The sequence below is a fragment of the Notamacropus eugenii genome, chromosome 2 (assembly GCF_028372415.1).
Source record: "Notamacropus eugenii isolate mMacEug1 chromosome 2, mMacEug1.pri_v2, whole genome shotgun sequence".
Classification (NCBI taxonomy): Eukaryota; Metazoa; Chordata; class Mammalia; order Diprotodontia; family Macropodidae; genus Notamacropus; species Notamacropus eugenii.
The window spans coordinates 179184641-179205608 of record NC_092873.1 but is presented as its reverse complement, the minus strand read 5'-3'; the positions used below and the strand labels follow the sequence as shown (position 1 = coordinate 179205608).

Here is a 20968-nt window from a genome sequence, read left to right as displayed (position 1 = left end):
GATTGATTATTGTTTATGTCCCTGCCTCAAGTTTCTCCCCCTATAGTGCATTTTCCACTCACCTATGAAGAGGATCTTCCTCATCTCTGACCAGGTCTACTCCATAAAGTCTAGCATCTCTCTATTATCTGGCTTAGCTAAAGACTCAGGTGAAATCTCACTTTCTTCAAAAGACCTTTCTCATCTCCATCCCTCACCCATAAGCTGTATTCACCATCTGGGACTACTTCCTTATAGCATATATTGTATTTACATAGATATGTGCATGTTGTCTACCCTATTAAAATAGGAAATCCTTGAAGGAGGGATTGATTACATTTATGCTTTTTTTTTTTTTTGTATCCTCAGGTCTTACTTAGCACAGTGCCTAGGCACACAAGTGCTTAATAAATGCTTATTGATTGACTAATTGATATGTCTGTTCTACATGCAGATTAAGAGCAATGAAAGTATTTTTATGATCATATGGTAATGACAAAACAATGACACCATACCAAGTAATATCATTGGCAATGATATGTTTAGGTGTCTATTATTTTAGAAAATAACAACAATGGCCCCCAACACTAGAGAAAAATGATTACGAGAGGAGAGAATGTGACAGGAAAAAAAAATGAAATAATTTATTTACCTCATGACCAACCCCATCACCCAAGACTACATGCTTGCTGGAGATTGTCTAGCTTGTTTTCCACAATAGAGATGAAAAACAAGTAACTCTTTTATGCAAAAGAAACCTTCATGTAGCTAAGAAAGTAGACTCACAGACTTAGAACTGGACGGAAACTTAGTCTAAGCACTTCATTTTATTGATAGAAGGAAAAAATCTTGGAGAGGTTAAGTGACCTAAGCAAAATCCAATAAATAATAATATTTTCTCTTCTTTCTCTAGACTATTTTACTTGGTGATCTCAACTGCTCCCATGGATTCAGTTATCATCTCTATGCTGATAAGTCTCAAGTCTTTTTTGTTGTCCAGACATTTTTTTCAGTTATGTCTGATACTTCATGATTCCATGTGGAATTTTCCTGGCACAGATCCTAGAGTGGCTTGCCATTTCCTTCTCCAGCTCATTTTATAGATGAGGAAACTGAGGCAAGCAGGGTTAAGTGACTTGCTCAGGATCACACAGCTAATAAGTTTCTGAGGCCAGATTTGTTGTATTCAGGAAGAAGAGTCTTCCTGATATCAGATTCAGTGTGCTATCTACTGCACCACCTACCTGCAAATCTTATCCATTTCTAGTCTCTCTCTTAACTTCCAGTCTCATATCTCCTACTGCCTAATGGATATCTTAAACTAGATACCCTTTACACATTTTAAATTTAACATTTCCAAAACTGAACTCATCTTTCCCCAAAAACTGTTCCCCCTTCCAAATTCCCTGTTACTGTCAAGAACACCATCAAAATCCCAGTCACTCAGGCTTACAACCCAGAAGTCCTCAACTCTTCACATTTTCTCACTCCCTTTTACACAATCTGTTGTTAAGGCATTTTAATTTTACTTTCATAACATCTTTCACATACCCCTTTGTCTCTTTGGACACCACAACCTCCCTGGTGCAATTCCTCATTCCTTCATGCCTGGTTTATTGGTCTGCCACAATTCTCTCCCAACTCCAGCCCATCCTCCATTCAGCTGCCAAAGTGACCTTCCTAAAGTGCATGTCTGACTTTGTCATGCCCACTCAATAAGTTACTCCTACAACCTACAAGATCAGATAAAACATCCTTTGTTTGTAGTTTAAAGTCCTTCATAGTCTGCCGCACCTCTTGTCATTCCAGCATTCTTACTCTTGACACTCCATCCCTCATGTACTCTGTGATGCAGTGACATAGGACATCCCGCTGTTCCTCATACAAGACTATCTCTACCTCATGATGTTTTCCCTGGCTGCTGCTCCCCCTGGCTCAATTCTCTCCCTCCTTATTTCCACCTACTGCTTCCTTGGCTTCCTTCAAGTCTCATCTAATTATTTCCAATTTATCCTGTAAATAGCTTATTTGTACATAGTTGTTCACATATTGCCTCCCATACTTGATGGTGAGTTCCTTGAGAGCAGGGCCTGTCTTTTGCTTCTCTTTGTTTCCCAATGCTTAGCACAGTACCTGGTATATAGCAGAAACTTCGTAACTGTTTAATGACTAATGGATTGACTATGCCATACTGTTTTTCCAGTCACAGTCTTCCTTCACAATCCACTTTTCCAGATAACTTTTCGATTCCTTTCATATTTCCTCATAGGCCAGTTTCCTAACCCATTTATTCACCTTTATTACTTTCTCCTCAAATTTATTTACTCTCTCTAAGCTACAGGAATCCTTTTTTAGTTGTAGAATACAGGAAAACATGTGGAGTTACACTAAGAGTCTGATCAGGACAATGGAAGAACACTGAGATTCCTATAAAGTAAATGCTTTTATTTGTTTATTGATATTACAGGGTTTTGTTTTAAAGCAACACACTGATTTCCTTGTGAACACTATCAATTCTCAGTTCATAATGATGCTGTCACATTCACGTATACCTTCTCATAGGGGAAAAATTAAGGCTCGTATCAACCATGACAAAATGAGTCAATTAACAAAAACAAGTTATTTGACTCAGTGAAAAACAAATATCCAGATGTGTTTTTATCTGTAGTATAACCCATACCAATCAGTTGATTAAAATTGCTTTTTTAAAAATGGTTATTTTGAAGTCTAACATGCAATCTAAATATTATACCTGTCCTTTATGTGTTACTATAGCCCTTCATTTCTTTATTTTTAGGCATTGGTACAATGTCTGTGGTCCTGTAAATTTCAATATACCATCTGTGCTTTTCTATTATCATATTGGAATCATTCTCAAACTTAATGATTATATTTTCTAACTTATTAACCAGGTTCATCTCATTATATAAAAAGCTAAATATTTGTTCAAAGTTGGTCTTTGCCACTTATTTTCTAAGTTCACAACATTTTGGCTATAACAGTGCAACCAGTTTTTCTTTCAAACAAATAATTATGGACTTGTTGCACCAAGAATATATTAACTAAGATAGATAGATAGGGATATAGAGATAGACAGAGAAATTTACATATATACATATATGTATAAACATACATATATACATATTGACCTATGTGACTTTTTCTCTTTAGCTAACATTGGCTTCCCCCCTCCCCTCAACAATCTATTTCTCTGTCTGAATCTGCATGAATCTTAGAATACAAATCTTGGGGGTAGGTACTATTTCCCCCCCTTATTCACAATGTACCTAAAAACTATTGTCCTCATATTTTTTATAAGCTGTGTCATTATACTTATCTCCTTTTCAAAGTAATAAACAATATATCTTCACTGTATATTTGCATGTTTTTAATCTGAAATTTTTTTCTGACAGCAGTTTTTGCATGTTTTTCTACAATTATTTTCTGTAGTAGTTGTTCCATGAATATTCTAACCCATTTCTCCCAATCACAGATGGGTATATAAGCGTCCAACCTCTAGTTTTGCTCATTCTAGGCTGACATCCCAATACTCCATATTTTAAATATTGAGATTTTAAAATCACAGCTTTGACCACATCATTCCATATCAGAATAGATATATTATATAACATTTTATATCGAGTCTTTATTTTATATATTTATATTATAGTGTATTTGACATTACATATAATTTACATAATACAATTATATATTTAATATGAAATACAATGATATCCTATATAACATATACATATATATTAGATTAATAAAGAACACAAACTAATGTACTATAAGCTGAGGAACAACTCATTATATATATATATATATATATATATATACTATATATATGTTATATATATTACACTATTTATATATATGTATGTATGTATATATATATATATATATATATAACATGTATGTTCGTCCTTTGTTGATGAAGAAGACCATGCCATCAGAGAAATGATGACATAACTTGCACTTGGCTTTGTTTTGAGGGAGGGAGGGCTGTGTAGGTCATCAGCCTCACTTCTCCTCCAGAGCCATCTGAATCCAGTGACCAGATATTCATCAGGATGACTGGAGATGACCCAGGATGAGGCAGTTGGGGTTAAGTGACTTGCACAAGGTCACACAGCTAATGAGTGTCAAGTGTCTGAGGTGAGATTTGAACTTAGGTCCTCCTGACTCCTGCACTGATGCTCTATCCACCGCACCACCTAGCTGCCCAATATATAACATACATATATATGTTATATTATTACATATTGCATTACCTATAACACATAGTTTGTCTCAGTTTCTAATGTAGAAAGTAAGCTGGACGAGGAAATGGCAAACTACTACAGTATCTTTTCCAAGAAAACTTGAAATGGGGTCAAGAAAAGTTGGACACAACTGAAATGACCAAGCAACAACAACCTCTGACTCCAGAGCCAGTGTTCTTTTCACTACAAAGCAGTGCCTCCCATTATTTTTGATTAAAGTAGAATAAAAATGGCATTTTTCTAATTATACCTGAAATTTAGAGAAGCAACCTTTTTAACTATTTTCATTATAAAAGTTCCCACCATGAACAAAACACATAAAATTCTGAAACTGTCTTAAGAATTTTGTATCAAAAGGAATAAAAACCTATTTAAATTTAAGAAACTAATCCAAACAAATGTTCTAATATTTGGCACAATAGAACCCAACAAAAATCTAGTTGGCACCTCATATTGACATTAACTAACAAATCATCCACAGGGGGCAAAATGCAGCTTTCCGCCTCAAAACAACCTAAAACAAAGGAAAAAAATAAATAAAAGGCTGCTCTGATTATACATTGTTTTGACTGAATGTCAGATAAATGGATCTGCCTTGCATGAGAAGTATCAACTGCATTCACTACAAAAATGCACATGTGATGAAAATGAAAGCAACTATAAGGTACATGTTTATGTCAAAAACAGCCCCAACACAATGAGAATCAGTCACAGACATAATGCAACCATGGTAATCCTTTCCTACAGAGAGTTGCCTACAACTTTACAGAACATGAAAAGAAAGTTTTACTTGAAGTATGCATCTTTTGTCTATTAAAACTGCTGCAATATTAAGAGTACTATCATATACTTGCAGTTAGACAGAAATTCAGAAGTTGTCTAGTCCAATCCCTACACTAACCATGAAACCTTTCAATAAATAGTATCCAGACTCTACTTGAAAACCATTAGTAATAAGGAACTTAGGATCTCTCAGGGCAGCTCATTCTGCCTTTAGACAGCCCTCACTGTTCGACAGTTGTTCCCAAATTGAACTAAAATTTGTATAAGCCTTCTAGTAACAAGTAAAATAAGTCCAATCTCCTTTCTACATGTCTGTAGACAGTGATAATTGCCTTTTGGACTGGAAAGAGAAACTGAAAAGATTAGAAAGAAGGTGATTTTGTACATTACTTGTTCCTTATACCTACTTAGGTCAATGTTGTTACCCTCATAAGAACATAAACTTCTCAAGGGCAACAACTGATTTTGCTGCTGCAAGTCCCCAGAGCTCTGAAGCACGTAGTAAGTGTTAAATAAATGCTTGGTGATTGATTGATGACTACTTTACTTGTAGGTGATAGCTCATTCTGAATTTATATTTCATAGAATATATTCACCAGTTAGATAGTTCTAATGTAAAAATACATTTTAAGTAACACCAAAACATTCTAATCTACGAAGTCCATAGAAATCCTACTAACACTGAAAACATTCTAATCTACAAAATATGTAGAATTATTAAACTTTACACCTGACAGAGCCATAGTTCAGTTTTAGAGCTAAGAAAACTGAGGTGAGAATGTGTTATATTTCTTGTCCAAAGCCCAAAGTCACAAAGCTACTTAATGCCAATACTGGAACTAGAATCCAGGGCTGTAATTCTTATGGATAGAGTAAACACAGCCACTTTTTTACATGAAAAATGTTAATATGTTCTCAACCTTTACTGAAAGAGCTGTTATTCAATGTTTGATAAATTAACCTAGACAGAAGTTATCTATTTGGTCTGATTATCTGTCCTCACATAAACAGTCTATTTTTGCCACAGAGAAATTTCAAAAGATGAAGGTCTATAGTCACAAAAATTACAGTCTGATAACATTCTATTAAAGGCTATTTCTTCAAGAAAGGAAGTTAAGTGGAAGATTAAACTTGAAATCAAATCTACTGCATTCAATTTGTGTTTAGCACAAATGTGATCTTTCTAAAATAGCCTTAGGAAATGCAAAGGTTTCAGGCAGCATATTCAGTGAAGGTTGGAAAATAAATTCCCTGGAGGCCAAAAGAAAATGCAATGGACATTGACCAGACTATTTCATTTCTCTCCAATTATATTAAATATTAAAAGGCAACTTTTAACAACATTGCAGTCCTTAGACAAGGAAGATTGTGTGGTATATAAAAGTGAGCCAGCACAAATTAATTTCAAAACATTTTAGTGATGCCAAAAGGAAAGTGTTTGGACTCAAGTCCCACTCAGTTCCTACTTCGTTGTTTTCTTAATCAAACAAGGCTTGTCTAACTTCAGATTAAAAACCAATGACCACCACTGAGCATTTCTCTGGTACACAGAAGCAAGAGAAAGTCACCATTGAAGGGGGTTTCAGTGGTCAGTGTCATCATTTATAAACTAAATACTATATGTTTAAAGCTTGAGGGAAAAAAAAGTAGATTGGATTGGTTCCAGAAATAATATGTATAGAATATTGGTGTTTCAATAACTGCTGATGTCACTGATGCTTTTAATTTACCTTTCACATAGAGAAATTTCTTATAAGTAAGAAAAAAGTCAATAGTGGGTAGTTCCATAGTTGTAATCTATAACTAAAATTATTGAAGCAATTTTATGACACAATTCTTACTGTCAAATATTTTTATTTTTCTAAAAAAACTAAGATAGATAAGTTTTCAAAATAAATTTTCTCCCTTTTTAAATTGTACTAGAAATGTTTGTCTTAATTATCTTTAGTTTTAGAGTGTTGGGAGAAAAAAGATTGATTTGAATTCAGGGCAAGGGAATTATTGATCTGCGGCACAATTTTCTGTCCAAAGTGATTCAAACACATTCTTTGTAATTGAATATTCATATTCATATTTGACTCACTTGTTGTTTCCATGATTCACAAAAGCATAAGTTCATCGACCACCCGAATGATAACTAAATTAGCAAAAAGTAAAGACATGTTTACATGACTTCAAATATAAATAAAACAACTCCAAATTTTAATATAGAAAAATTCTATCTTTTTAGAGGTTTAAAATCATGTGAAGGTTAATACTCCTAAGTTATTCCTTTTGCTATTAAGATAAATATTTTAATAACCTTGATCATCACTTGAAATCCTCATCTTTTACAATTTTCAGTGTAAATATCAAAATAAAACTGAAATAAAGGCCATATAAAAATGGGTAAAGTTGATGCAGTATTAATAAATTATCTAAAACTTTTTTTTAACTATGTGGTATAGCAGAAAGACTACTAGACTTGGAGTCAAATGACCAGGGTTCAAAAGATTTCTACCTTTGTTACTTCCTAGGAACTCAGTTTCTTCAAGATTAAGAGTATAGAGGTAAAGTAGTTAGTCCCTGAGAGCCCTTATGATAATATATCACTCTTGCCTAGCACTTTTAGTATTGAGTATTTCTCAGATTATTAAATCTTGTTAAATTGGAGTCCATCAAGTTAGCATAAACATATCAGAAAGGCTATGTAGGTGGACAACAAGGCAGATCAGAAATAAATAAGAGGTAAGACAGAATGACATATATGCATTACTTTCCTATGCTGATCCTTGCTGTGAAAGCATATCCTTAAAAAAAAAAATAAACATTTATCAAGTGCTTATTATGTGCCATGCTATATAAACATATGTGTGTGACCTCACTGATGTATATGTTCTCTACAACAATGATGTCCAATTCACATAGAAACAAGGGTCGTTAAACTATATATAAGATCCCTACAAGTCATTATTCATTTAGAAAACCACATATTAACACATCTACATTACGTTGTGTTTTTTAATTTATTTTGTTCAATAAATTCCAATTACATTTAAACTATTTTGAATGGCACTCAGGAGTGTTGCAGGCTTCTTGTAGCAAGTGGGTCACATTTTTTACATTTCTGCTCTATAATATTACAGATCACAGGCTATACTATATGCCTGCCCACCTACTCAGTATAACTAGTCCATATTTTCAAATAAGTTCATGATACTCAACATCCATTCAACTTTGCTTGTTTTCTCTTAACATCATAAGGTTACCAATGAAGCTCAAAGGTTGTCCTGTACCTAATTCTTGCTCATGTCCCATGATGTCTCTTTCCTTTTTTTCAGTCACACATTTCTTACACAGAACACTATATGCCATTTTATACTTACTTCTTTATTGCTTAAGTGCTGTAATGATTGCCTGTTCATATCCACCATGTGCTTTCACATTTCCCTCAAGGTGAAAAACATTTTTAATTTTTTTTGAGACTATAGCGTTATAGTGACTTATAGCTTTGGGGCCACATCCAAGGAAGAATATCAGCATTAAAAAAAGGTGGATCTTTATTTCTGAGATAAATTTGGGATCATTAAAGGAACACTGAAATTTACCAAAAGCAATCCTTCTCACTCTCCTATTCCTTTATGTCTTGGCTCACCTGAGAAACTTGAGAGAAAGAGAGAGACAGATTGACACTGACAAGCAGAAACAGGGAGGAACAGAAAGAGACAGAGATAGACATTCATAAACTGATATAGACAAGCCTTATATGTCATCCATTCAAATACATCATGATATGGACAGTAAGCATTCATTCATCTACTCGGTTTTTCCCGTGTGAATGGCTAAGCCAAATGTTGTTTATTTGTTATGAATGTCATATGGAAGACTTTGCAGTATTTCAAGGTTTAAGACAATATCATCAGCAAACACAAACACCTGGAAGAATTCATCATCTATTGCAAATCTTTCTTCAATTTGAACTCTGTGCTAGATCTCTCTCTTGACATGGGCAAACATCTTTATCAGCTGTTGTATCCCTCACATGTTATTAATAGTCAGAGTTTCCTTGGACAAAATTATCTCTGTGCTATATTTTTCATGATTTTTTTTAGCTCAGTTTTTGTACAGTTGGGAAATAGCTCATTGAGAAACCATTCATTGAAATCAAATCATTGAAAAAGAGATTTTAGGGAAGAATTTTGCTCTATTAAATTTTATAGTCAACAATAAATACGGTGGAACCTCATTCTCTACATCTTTAAGTCAATTGCATAATAGTAAAGATCTGGACTACTGAGAAAGTTTACTTGCAAACGCTTGTTACTTGTTTCTTGTGAAAAACTCCGTCTCTCTACTCCACGCATTTTCCCTGTCTGTCATCTATGTCTGGAATGTTCTTTTTATTTCTTTCTTTCTTGTGTCCTCCCTGGCTCTCTTCAAGTTCTAATTAAAACTCCACCTTCTAAAGGAAATCTTTACCAACACCTCTTAATTCTGGTGCCTTTCCTCTGTTAATTATTTCCTATTTATCCTATACGTACACACAGAGTTTATATTTGTATATATTTGTTCACTTACCGTCTCCTCCATTAGATTGTGAGTTTCTTGATGGCATACCTTTGCTCCTTATCATATCTCCAACCCTTAGCATAGCAACTGGCTTGTAACAGGCACTTCATAAATGTTTATTGACTCGCTGATTGAACTTACTTCCCTAGTATCTATCTCATCAAGGATGTCCTTGATGAGTGCAGCAATTATTCTCATAAAAGTGATATTAAATAAGAAAATGGGCATATTTATCGACAAGTGATAAAGTTCTCTCAGACATCTTCTCCTTTGGTTATTAATAACGCCTGAGATTTTTTAATACCTTTGTTGTCTTCTTCTTCCTTCCCATACATGTTGAATCAATCCCTCAATGGTCTCAAAATTGTGTTAGCTTTGGGAAGGTTCTCTTCTAATTACCCTTGTTCCATTACAGTTGTTTTTCCTTCCTCTGTTCTCTTCAGTGACATTTCCAACTCCTCCATAAAGTACATAGCAGACTGTGATGTTAGAGTATAAGTTCAGTACTTTTACCTTACCTGATGATGAAAATGTTATAATTTTGAAAAACTTGGAAGTCTTTTACATTTTCTGCTTATTGTTCTCTTTCCATTTCATCCTTACACACCCTCAGAATGACTATACTAATTTGAATCTCTCATCAAATATTTTAAAAGTGGTTTATTGTTCTACTTTGTTTTGTGATACAGTCTTCCTTCTTCCTTCTCTGTAAGATATTACAAATGAGTTTATACTCTAAACCAGTATTTTCCTTGGCCACCATGTGTCTTTGTTTGCAAGTAAGAAGTGTTTGCTGAGATGTTTTTTAGTATCTTGTGCTGTACTCACTAATTTGCTTAATTTTACTAAATTGTATGAAATTATTAAAATTAGTGTGGTTTCTATGTCCTGTACATATCTGGTTTTTGTTTCTAATAAATTGTTGACATACATCAGATTAGAACTGAGTTAATCATACCTTATATCTTTTTTTATTTATGTCCTTTATTTTAGCTTTACATTAATTTTGATCTTTGTTCTAACAGGTTGATGGTCTATCTATATATAGATAGCTGATTTAGGAATGATTCCCATATCAGTAATAATTTGTTTGTTATCTATTAAGATAGAATTTGCTTCATGTCATTCTATCTGTCATGTCTAGAATCTTCTAATTCTTTACAAAAGAAAATATTCCTGATATATAGGTAAAGGACTTCTGTGTAGTACATAAATCTTTTTCCTCCCTCATTCCTTATCCTTTCCTCTTATTTTCAGCATATGTTATGCAATCCTCACCTAAGCCTACCTAAAATTGAAGCTATCAAATATTTAAGTGTACATTTACTTAACTTGAAAGGTTTTATTAAGCTCTAGAATTTACCTACTTTTTTTCATCCTCTACTAGAGACTTTGGTGCACAGACTACAATTATTTTCATAATGATCTTTATGCAACTATTTATCATGAGAACTGTAATACAAGATAAAATATCCCATGCAATTATGTTTCTTGTTGCTCTTGGATGTATAATGAAAATCATTGCCAACAAACCACTTACTTGCCTTTTAAAAGAGAACCTGTGAGCCATCCTTCCATTTATTTGCCACTTTCTTTTGTCCTCTCATTTTGTTTATGGTAAAAATGTTGGGATTAGTATGATTCATTCCCCTTTATTAGCATTTTAACCTATTTGTTATTGGACCAATCACCAAGAAACTTGTATCACCTGTATACCACTATGAGACACTCAAATAGGACTTTTTGTGGAATAATAAACAAACAATCTTAAAAGGTAGCCTCCATCAAGACCAAAGCAAAGTAAGGATTGCTCTTTTCCCTTCTACACATATTTTTCAATCTGCTGTTTTGTTATTTCTATTCTTTTTCAGGGTTTTTAACAGAATTTTTCCAGTTTGGAAACTTTAGGATTGAATATTTTGGGAGTGAGTGGGATATAATGTGATGAGTCCAGGGTCTTAAAGTTCTAAGAATAGTCCTAGACTTGGAGTTGAAAACCCCAACTTCAGAAATGTACTGCCCATGTGACAGGACTCACTGCTTGTTTCTAGTATGTATCAGCCATACGTTTTTACTTCCCATCCAGCCACCCTCTCGGTCTTCCTTCTTCTCTCAATTGGTCAGACTGTCTTCTTTTCTTCTGATCTATTTCCTTAACTGATCCTTTAAGCCTTGCCTTACCTGGGACTCCTCATCCAAAGCCTACTCTAATCTTACATTCTAATATGCACTCCAAATTGCCTTATCTCTCATAGTTTCTTTTCAGTTTGTATTGTAGTGCCAAGTAACATCTACTTTCAGGATCAAAAGTCATAAAAATCTCTGATTCATGTTAGGAAGGGGACTGTGCATACAACAATGTTAATACATATTTTACATTACATTTCTGAGATTTGGGATATTCTGCAGAATACCTGTTTCTGCCCCTCAACACACTAAGGATTCTACATAATATATAAAGAAACATTCCAGCTGCAGACTTAGTGCAATTTATATAAATACAAATTGTCTTAATGTACTAATTTGTGTCATAAGCACAAAGAATAAAAAAAATTAGGGAAAGTCTTCATCCACACACTCACAGGAATTATAAGTAATTCAGGAATGACACCAAGAAAAATGGACCTAAAATTATCATGGACAAGTTGTTCAATACAGTTCCTGAATTTATATTTCATTGTGCACAAGAATAGAAGTTTTTCTAACTCTAAGTTTGCGAAAAAATTACAAGACATCCTCCCTCAGTTTTTTTAAGAATCTTGACCTATGATTTCCTCAGTAACTGGAACCTCCAGTGAACAAGTGAAGAAATTCTCTTCACCAATTCAACAAACATGAGACACCAATGCAGATATATGACATCTATAACTTATAGTCTTAAGGAGCTGTCTGCCTTAAGAAACTGAGGACTTAAATGGCATGCCCACAGTCACAAGGCTAGCATGTCAGAAGCAAGACTCGAACCCACCTCTTCTTGAGTATAAGGCAAGCTCTCTCCATCCACCATACTCCCTCTCATAAAATATCCAACTCACTCTAACATAATATTTACCTCAATCACAACTTCTCATCTGTCCCTCTAAATATTTTATCTATGATTTCCAATGCATCTCTTAAGAAAAACACCTTGCTGGGGCTGTTATAAATATAAGCAAAATTAAATTTAAATAATTTTAAGCTAAATAAATATTCTGCTATCATTCCCAACCCCTTCCTACAGTTTGCCTTCTAATAAGACAGTGGAGTTCAATCAAGTTAAATTCCCCAAAGAAATATTTTGCAGGCAGCTTGATATATTTTGTACATGAAATATACATATGTTAAATTAACCATGTTTTAACTAGGTTTTTTTTTGTTTACTTGTTTAACAGGAACCAGAATTAAGAATATACTTTCTCATTTGATTATTTTTCTTACACAAGGTGCCAGATTCTCTAAAAGTCAAAATGGATATAAACTACATATGAATACCTATAGAAAACTAAGTCTGTTTAATTATAATGGTAATGAGATACTAAAACTAATCAACATGGTGTGCATCTCAAAGTGATAGGATAAACATGTGGCACAAATAAAAATATTTAAATTGCCTAAAGGAACACTTTACCCCATTCCCTAATTGTATGCCAATTCTCTAATTCAGTGATTACAAAGAGAAATTTTCTTTGTTAAGATATTCATTAAATGTAATTTCATTCATGGAAGCAAAATATATCACTATATTCACTGAGATGTGAGGGCCCAGCCTAGCACTCTTTTCATAAAGAGGAGTTGTTGTATGTCCTATTCCAAGTAAATTGAATGTCTCAAGTACCTTTTCAAGACCTTCCTCTTTCAGGCTGATCACGTCTAAATCAAAATCTGTCCTTAAGCCATTGGTTTTGTTGAAAGTTATTCTGCCTGTGAGGCCTTCCCAGTGGGCCTAGGAGAAAAGACAAAAATAATGGCCATAATTAAGTAGAAGATGAAAGGAGAACAATTAAATGTCTCCCAGGATGAAAAGAAAAATAGCTCATCAACTATAAATACTTTACCTTTTGGATGATTTAGAAGAAAACAACAAAAATATTTTGTATTCTCTTCTGAGATGATCTGGACTTCTCTTTGATAATACATGTGTATGATTAAAATAGGCCAGGAATAGGACCCAGATCTGTGCTTTAATTGATTTAGGGAACACTCAGTGAAGTAACTCCCTGTCCCAGAGTCAATTGTCTTTGTAACTCAGAGTTGCCTAGAGCACTGAGTGGTTAAATGATTTGCTCAGGATTACATACCTCCAACATGAGTGAAGAGGACTAGAAATTAAGTTTTCTTGATTCTAAGGTTAGCTCCCATAGATTGAAATGAATAAAACACTATTTCTAAATTCATACTAAAGTGAAATTACTCTGTATGTTTACTGTGAAGAAAATTACATCCAGGAAGATTTACATCTAAATTTCAGTGACAATCACATCTTCCTTAGAATAATCAGCTTTTTATATTACTTGGTTTCACATTCAAAACTGCAAAACTATAGGATTCAAAACTATTTAAAATTGAAGGGCACTTTCAAGTGGAAAGAGCACTGAGCTGGGGATGCAGATGGTTGGAGCATGAATATTCTGTCTTCTCCACATGATATGACTAACGGCCAAAAGTTTGATTTTCCCAGGAAAAAAAAAAGTATAGTTTTACTCAAAATAGAATTGTGGAAATTAGTGAAATGAAGTACTCTTGGTTTGAGTCTCAACTATTCCATTAATTTGGGAAAAAATGATGAGCAAGTTGCTTCACCTCTCTGTTTCTTCATATATGAAATGGGAGGGGAATAGATGAGATGATCTCTAAGGTCCCCTTCTTACTCTAAACATATGATGTAATTATGGCCCTTTAAAATTCATAGCTTATGTGTAAGTTGTTCATATTGATAAAATAATTGGATATTACATCCAGAAAACTACTGGGAAATAATATAGAGGCATTTCCATTATTGGAACTTATTAATGTAAATTATCACAGCAGATATAAGACCAAATCACATCAGATTAAGACCAAAAGAAATCATATTAACATGAAGAAATAATTTATGGGTTTTTAGTAAGAAATCCTGAAGAAAAAAGTCATACATATTTATAACTGCATAAATTTCTATAGGAAAAAAATAAGAAAAAGAAAAAACAATACCACAAAAAAGTACACAAGAAAGCTTTCATGACTTAGCTCTTTGCCTCTGTACCCTATCATAGAATCTGAGGAAGCTTGTCTAACCAAATATTCCATATACTTACAATATGCTTTAACCATACCTTTTTAGTATTCATTATTAAATAATTGTTCTTTTAATAATAGCATTGAAACCATTTTCAAATGAAAATGTTAATTGTTCTGAAATAAAAAGGGAAAATTAAACAGGAAAAGGCCCCATGTGCTAGAAAACAAAAACACCGCAAGTATATTATCTGGGTTAACATAGCTTGAGGACAAAAGAAACAGTTACACTTTTTTTTAGTGACATACCTCTTTAATTAGACTCATAAAGCGGGTCCCAAAGCGCCATGGCTTGTGCCGATTACATTGTAACGAACTGACAGTCATTTGTGGGAACTGTTGGACAGCAACTGACACCACATGGACAGCATCATACATTAGAGCTGCATCAGTCTGAAATTAGAATGAAATCAATGCAGTGAAAATGATGTGTAAAATATGAATCAGGGTCTCACAGAAGTATATGGGGGACCATTTTTCTTCAAGGAAGAAAAAATGTCACCATCTCAGTCATTCTATTGAATAAGATGTTGCCAGGTGAGTACACATACACATACACACACACACACACACACACACACACACTTACACATACATGTCTATTGGTATTTCTTTTCTTTCTTAAGTGAGATCCTCAACTGTAAATTATCTCAGGGTCACTAATGAACTTTGGAACACGTGCTTTATATAGACATACTATGGTATATAGACAAATAGATAAGAGAGATACATATGTACATATTCAGATACCTGGACTAGATATTGTTATTTCGCTGTCATAAGAAACCCCCGACGAAAAAAATTCCCTCTCCCCATAGAATCCAGCACCCTTTCTTCATTTAACAATAGAAAGTTGGCTAGATCACTGAGAGATTAAGTGATTTGCCCAGGGTCACACAACCAGGATATGTCAGAGGCAGGAATGGAACCCAAGTTCTCCTGGTTTAGAAAATCTCTTTACTACACCAAGCTGTCATAGATAAATAGATGATAGATAATAGATAGATAATAGATAGATAGATAGATAGATAGATGATAGATAAAATGATAAAGATGCTAGAGAGATAGGCAGATAGACTGACACACTTTTAAACAAAAATTAAAATTTGTTAATATATTAAACTATATAATTCACATACATGCATACTTGTAGTATAGGTAAGCAATTGCCTTCTATAATAAAAAGTAGATTTTAAAAGTGCCTACCTAATGATCTTACTATTGTAGAACCCTATACTTTTTCATCTTAGATTTTTAGAAAGATCCATTCCCAGAGATAGACTGTATTTTCAGGTCATGGTACAGTTTAGTAATCCCCTTTCAGGAAACTAGCTTAATTCTCCTGATATTAATTTTCCCCTTAAATTTCCAAATGAATAAAAGATGACTTAAGTTGCTTAACTAAAATGAATATTAATCCTCTCATGTCTGGATTCCCTCAAATGAATAACCTCTTTAGGTATTGTATATGACAAAAAGTTTTCTCTAGTCAAAACAAACCAGAAGCTTACTGTGTTCTCAAGTGCTGTGTTAAGAGTGCACTAACACTGCTTTTGACAGATAGATGCAAGCCCTAGCATCTGAGAAGAGGACCTTCTTGACACCACTGGTGGGAATGAACTTTGTTCCATCTGCTTAGCTTGCTTTAGAGGAAACAGACCTATTTCCCCTTCTCATCTATGTAATTAGTCAGCCATGAAATGAGTTCCAAATAGATAGAACCCTGTAGATTACTGCATTTGCCACAATGCAATGTAATGGCAAATTAGCACAGATCAGATGTTTCACACATATGCATCCCACTGTGCTTTACAACATAAAATGCAGGTGTGCAAAACAAAGTTTACGTTTCATTACATGTTTCAGCATTTCAGAAATCTACTAATATGGCTCAGATTTTTAATCAAAATGGTAGATTTAATTGGAATAGTAGAGGTAGTTAGGAAATCAGAAACTATCTAGCCCAACTCCTTAATTATACAAGTGGAACAAATGAGGAGCAAAGAAGTGAAATTATTTGTCCAAAGTCTTCCAGCCTGAAAGGAGCAGAAAGAATGCAACTGCCCCACATTTTCTGTTTCCAAATGTCACCTTCCTCTTGTCACCTCCACATTCCTTAAGCATCATACATATACGCTGATATATATATATATGTATATATATACACATCTGATTTCAGATGTATAACTGATTTCATACAACACTCTATTTGAAGAGCTCCAAGTAGACATAGCAATCTGAAAACAATTACATTAATTATAAGAGATGTACTTATCATATGCCATTATTTTTTTGTACACTTGGAACTAAATAATGAGTTTGACTACTTTTTCATTTTTTAACCCACTTGACTGAATAGCGTGATTGTTTTGTCATATTGTAGATCTAGACAGAGAAAATTTGTCAGTCAGTGACACTCCCACAAGATTACAGGGATATATTTGTTTATCCTAGGCTAGTATTCTGGTGCCAATATTCCATATACATCCAAATTTGTCAAAAACCTCCATGATAATGATTATGGACATGAAAAACTGAATTAAATAGGGAAAATAGGAGACAAATTATTAGATGCAACATTTCTTTTCCCAAATCACCAAGATCATAATAGAAGAAGTGGACTTACATTTTAGAACTAGTGATATTTGCATTAAAATGACAATGCTTGACAACGAATACTGTCTAAAAACCACTGGGAAAAGTTCTTTCATCTGATAGTCTCAGCTTCCAGATAAATAAGAATACAAGTGTTTGCCATATAACTAATCATAGATGAGTTTCAAGCATAGGGTTACTCTTAACAAAATGAATGACATTACCTCATAATCATTAATGGAAAGTATTTAATAAAATTTCAAATTCTAAGACAATCAGTTATCTCACATTTATTAAGTGCTTTCTATGTGCCGGGCACTGGGAACACAAGGGAAGACACAAAACAGTCCCCGTTCTCAAGGAGGTCAGTCTGAGAAAAACAGCCTGCAAACTACTATGTACAAACTAGATATATGTACAGAGTAAATTGGGGGTAGTTTCAGAGAGAAGGCACTAATATTAAGGGGAAAGTCTTCTTGAAAAAGGCTGAGATTATCTGAGACTTGAAAAACTGTTACTGTTTGTCCTTCATGATCGGAGGGGGCCATGACATCAGGAAGGTGATGTGTAACATAGAAATGAATTGAATTGAAGTGACAGACTGCTGTGTGCAAAATCATCAGCCTCACTTTCTCCTCTGGAGTCATCTGGGTCCAGGGGCCAGAAACGGATCAGGACAACTGGAGATGGCTCAGGATGCAGTGGGGGTCCTTGGTCTCTTTAAGTTAAGGTCTTTTCACATATAAGAAGCAAACAGTTTGATCTTATTGAGACTTAAAAGAAGCCAGAGAAACTAGGACACAGAACATTCCAAGAATGAAGAAGTCAGTGAAAATGTTTAGAGACAGCAGATGGAGCATTATGTGTGAGAAAAAAAGATTTTTCTTAGTAATCATCATTTTGGAGACTCATAGCTTCCACTCAGCCCCCTTCTTTCAAAGTCCTGACTTTAACTTCAGTTTTTCTTCAGAAAGACATTTCTGACAATGAGGTCACATTGAGTCTCCTTAGCCTGGTCAAACCCCAATCCAAGCCATAATTGATTTAATCAAAGGTCATGAAGCTCCATTGTGTTCCCTTCAGTCTTGGGTAGAGACAGATTCTCCTGTCTAGAAGCCCAAGACTGGTAGTGGTCTGGTATGGTTGGGGTGTGGGGTGGTCTAAGAGAAGAGGGATTTGCAGTGTCCAGAGGTAAAATGATGATGGACTGAGATTAGCCCCTGTTGAAAAGATATATAAACTGTGCACTCCAAACCCCAAATAGAGCTCAGTTCTGGATTGGCTCCCTTAAGGGGGCTCAGTCTTTGACTGCAGCTCTACCTGCTGCATGCCACCAGCCCGAGAAAAATAAAAACATGGACTTGGACAACCTAATTTCCTTTGTCTTTCTTATCTGCTGGATTGACATATGTGATGACCAGCATCATTGGATCAAAGAGTAAAGTATAAAGAAGAGTAAGGTATAAGAAAACTGGAAGAGGCAAGGTTATGAAGGGTCTTAATTATCACTCTCTATGAGCTGAAGAAGGAAATGGAAAACCACTCCAAAATCTTTACCAAGAAAAATCCAAAATGGGGTCATGGAGAGCAGGACCTGGATGAAAACAACTGAACAATACCACAACATTTACCAATGAAATTGCTATAAAACACTTTCGATCATCGAGAATTGAGCTAGTGTTTAGTTTTTGGAGTATTGGATTTGGACTCAGGAAGCACTAAATTCAAATCATGCTTCAAACACTAGATATATAAACTTAGGCAATTCACCATTTCTCTGGGTGTCCATTTCCTTATCTGTAAAATGAGAGATTGAATTGAAAGGCCTCTAAAGTCCCTTACATCTATAAATTACAATCATATGAATTTCAAGTGCCTCAGCAACACTAATATTGACAAAGAGTATCAAAAAGATGAAAAGGTGAGAATTTATTGCAAATAAAATAAAATTAACACTTTACTTGAGAAAATAGCAATTAGATACTGATAACAACGAAACCCCAAAAGAATTTTTATAAGCATAAGAATGTTGTCGTCTTATAACTTGCCAATTTTTTCATACTACATTAACTACTATCAATATTAATATTCAAGAAGTGTAGGTGAGTTTCAAACCTAGGGGTACTCATAATAAAATGAATGACAGTTCTCCTCTGTTGTTTCCTTTAGAAGCAAAGGCCACATATTCAAGTGGCTTAATATCACTGTTCATAAAGAAATTACAACCTGAGAAAATACATTTTCCCAGGTAACTGACTATACGTTTCATCTAGAATTAAATGATTAAATTAGGAGAAAAAAATTTAAATCACTAATATCTTCTCTCAGAAGTAATGTAGAAAATTTTGTTTTCCATCAAGACTCACACTGAATAAACTGAAAAACCCAAGCAAATAAGATTTTCATACATTTTACTATAGAATTATGTGTTGGATTTGGGTATCTAAGCTCTTTATACATGTTTTGATTTTTGTTTTTAATTGGATGGGAAGGTAGTGATTTTCAAATTATATTCAGCCTCCTACAACCCAAATTTTCTGAAATTATCTTGAAAATTTCTACTTTAAGAAAGCACAAGGAAAATAACTTTGTCTAAGTTGCACCAAAATTGGCATCAAACGATGGAATTTTTAAAAATTCTGACAACATAGATGAAAAACACACTACAATTTTCCTGTTCACAACTATGGCATTTTTCTACATGTTGCTGGTAAAGCTCAATGCTAGCATTAGTTATAAAATTATATATATATATATATATAAATGTGTGTGTGTGTGTATGGCTATGTAAATTTATATAAAATACATAAATAAATGTATAAAATAAAATATGATATATGCAAACATAATACATTGCATATAATAAATACAAAAATTAAACATAAATATTTATTTTACAAACATTTATTTTTCCCTCATACTGTTTTCACTGAACTATTTTAAAAATTAAAAATAATATTGTCATAACAATATTCATAGTCCAATAAAACACATTTTTACATGGGTCAAATCTAGAAATGTATGTAGCAGATAGGAAGGGTCATGTTTCACTTTTAGTCATCTGAACTCATGATTTAGTGTTGCATTAATCAAGTAATTCAAATGTGTTCTTCTTTATAAACTTGTTTTCATTGTATAAATTTGAAATTATAAAATTTATGAATTATCAATAAAGTACATGACTACATGTAGCATTTTTATTTCTAGCGTGCATGTAGGGAGATTGTACAGACAAAAAAAATACTATGAACTACAGTGTTCACATGGCTCAAATTAAACAATGCTCTGCTTTTAAAAGTTTTCAGCATAACTAACATAAATTGAAAGGGACATTTTATACAACATAGAGAATCACAATTAATAAACAAATAATCAGTGAAAGGGCAATAGAGTGCCACAATTTATCGTGGCTTATTGACTGAATATGTTCTTAAATCATAAGCCCTTTGAGATAAGGTTTTATTTTATTTTTTTGTAGCAATAAGACTTTGAATAAAATAGGTTTTTTTTTTTGTTAAATTCAAGTCAATTTAACCCAGCATGAT

At 33.7% G+C, this 20968-nt stretch overlaps 1 protein-coding gene across 1 annotated transcript in view; it reads right to left on the bottom strand.

Annotated features, from left to right (window-relative positions):
* Window positions 1-20968, bottom strand: part of GRIK2 (glutamate ionotropic receptor kainate type subunit 2) — a 791214-nt gene that overhangs the window by 304178 nt on the left and 466068 nt on the right. The window contains exons 8-9 of the mRNA XM_072642936.1: window positions 15078-15221; window positions 13390-13497 (exon numbers count right to left, since the gene is read on the bottom strand). Of these exons, the coding sequence (XP_072499037.1) occupies window positions 13390-13497; window positions 15078-15221 (252 nt within the window). The remainder of the gene's footprint in view (window positions 1-13389; window positions 13498-15077; window positions 15222-20968) is intronic.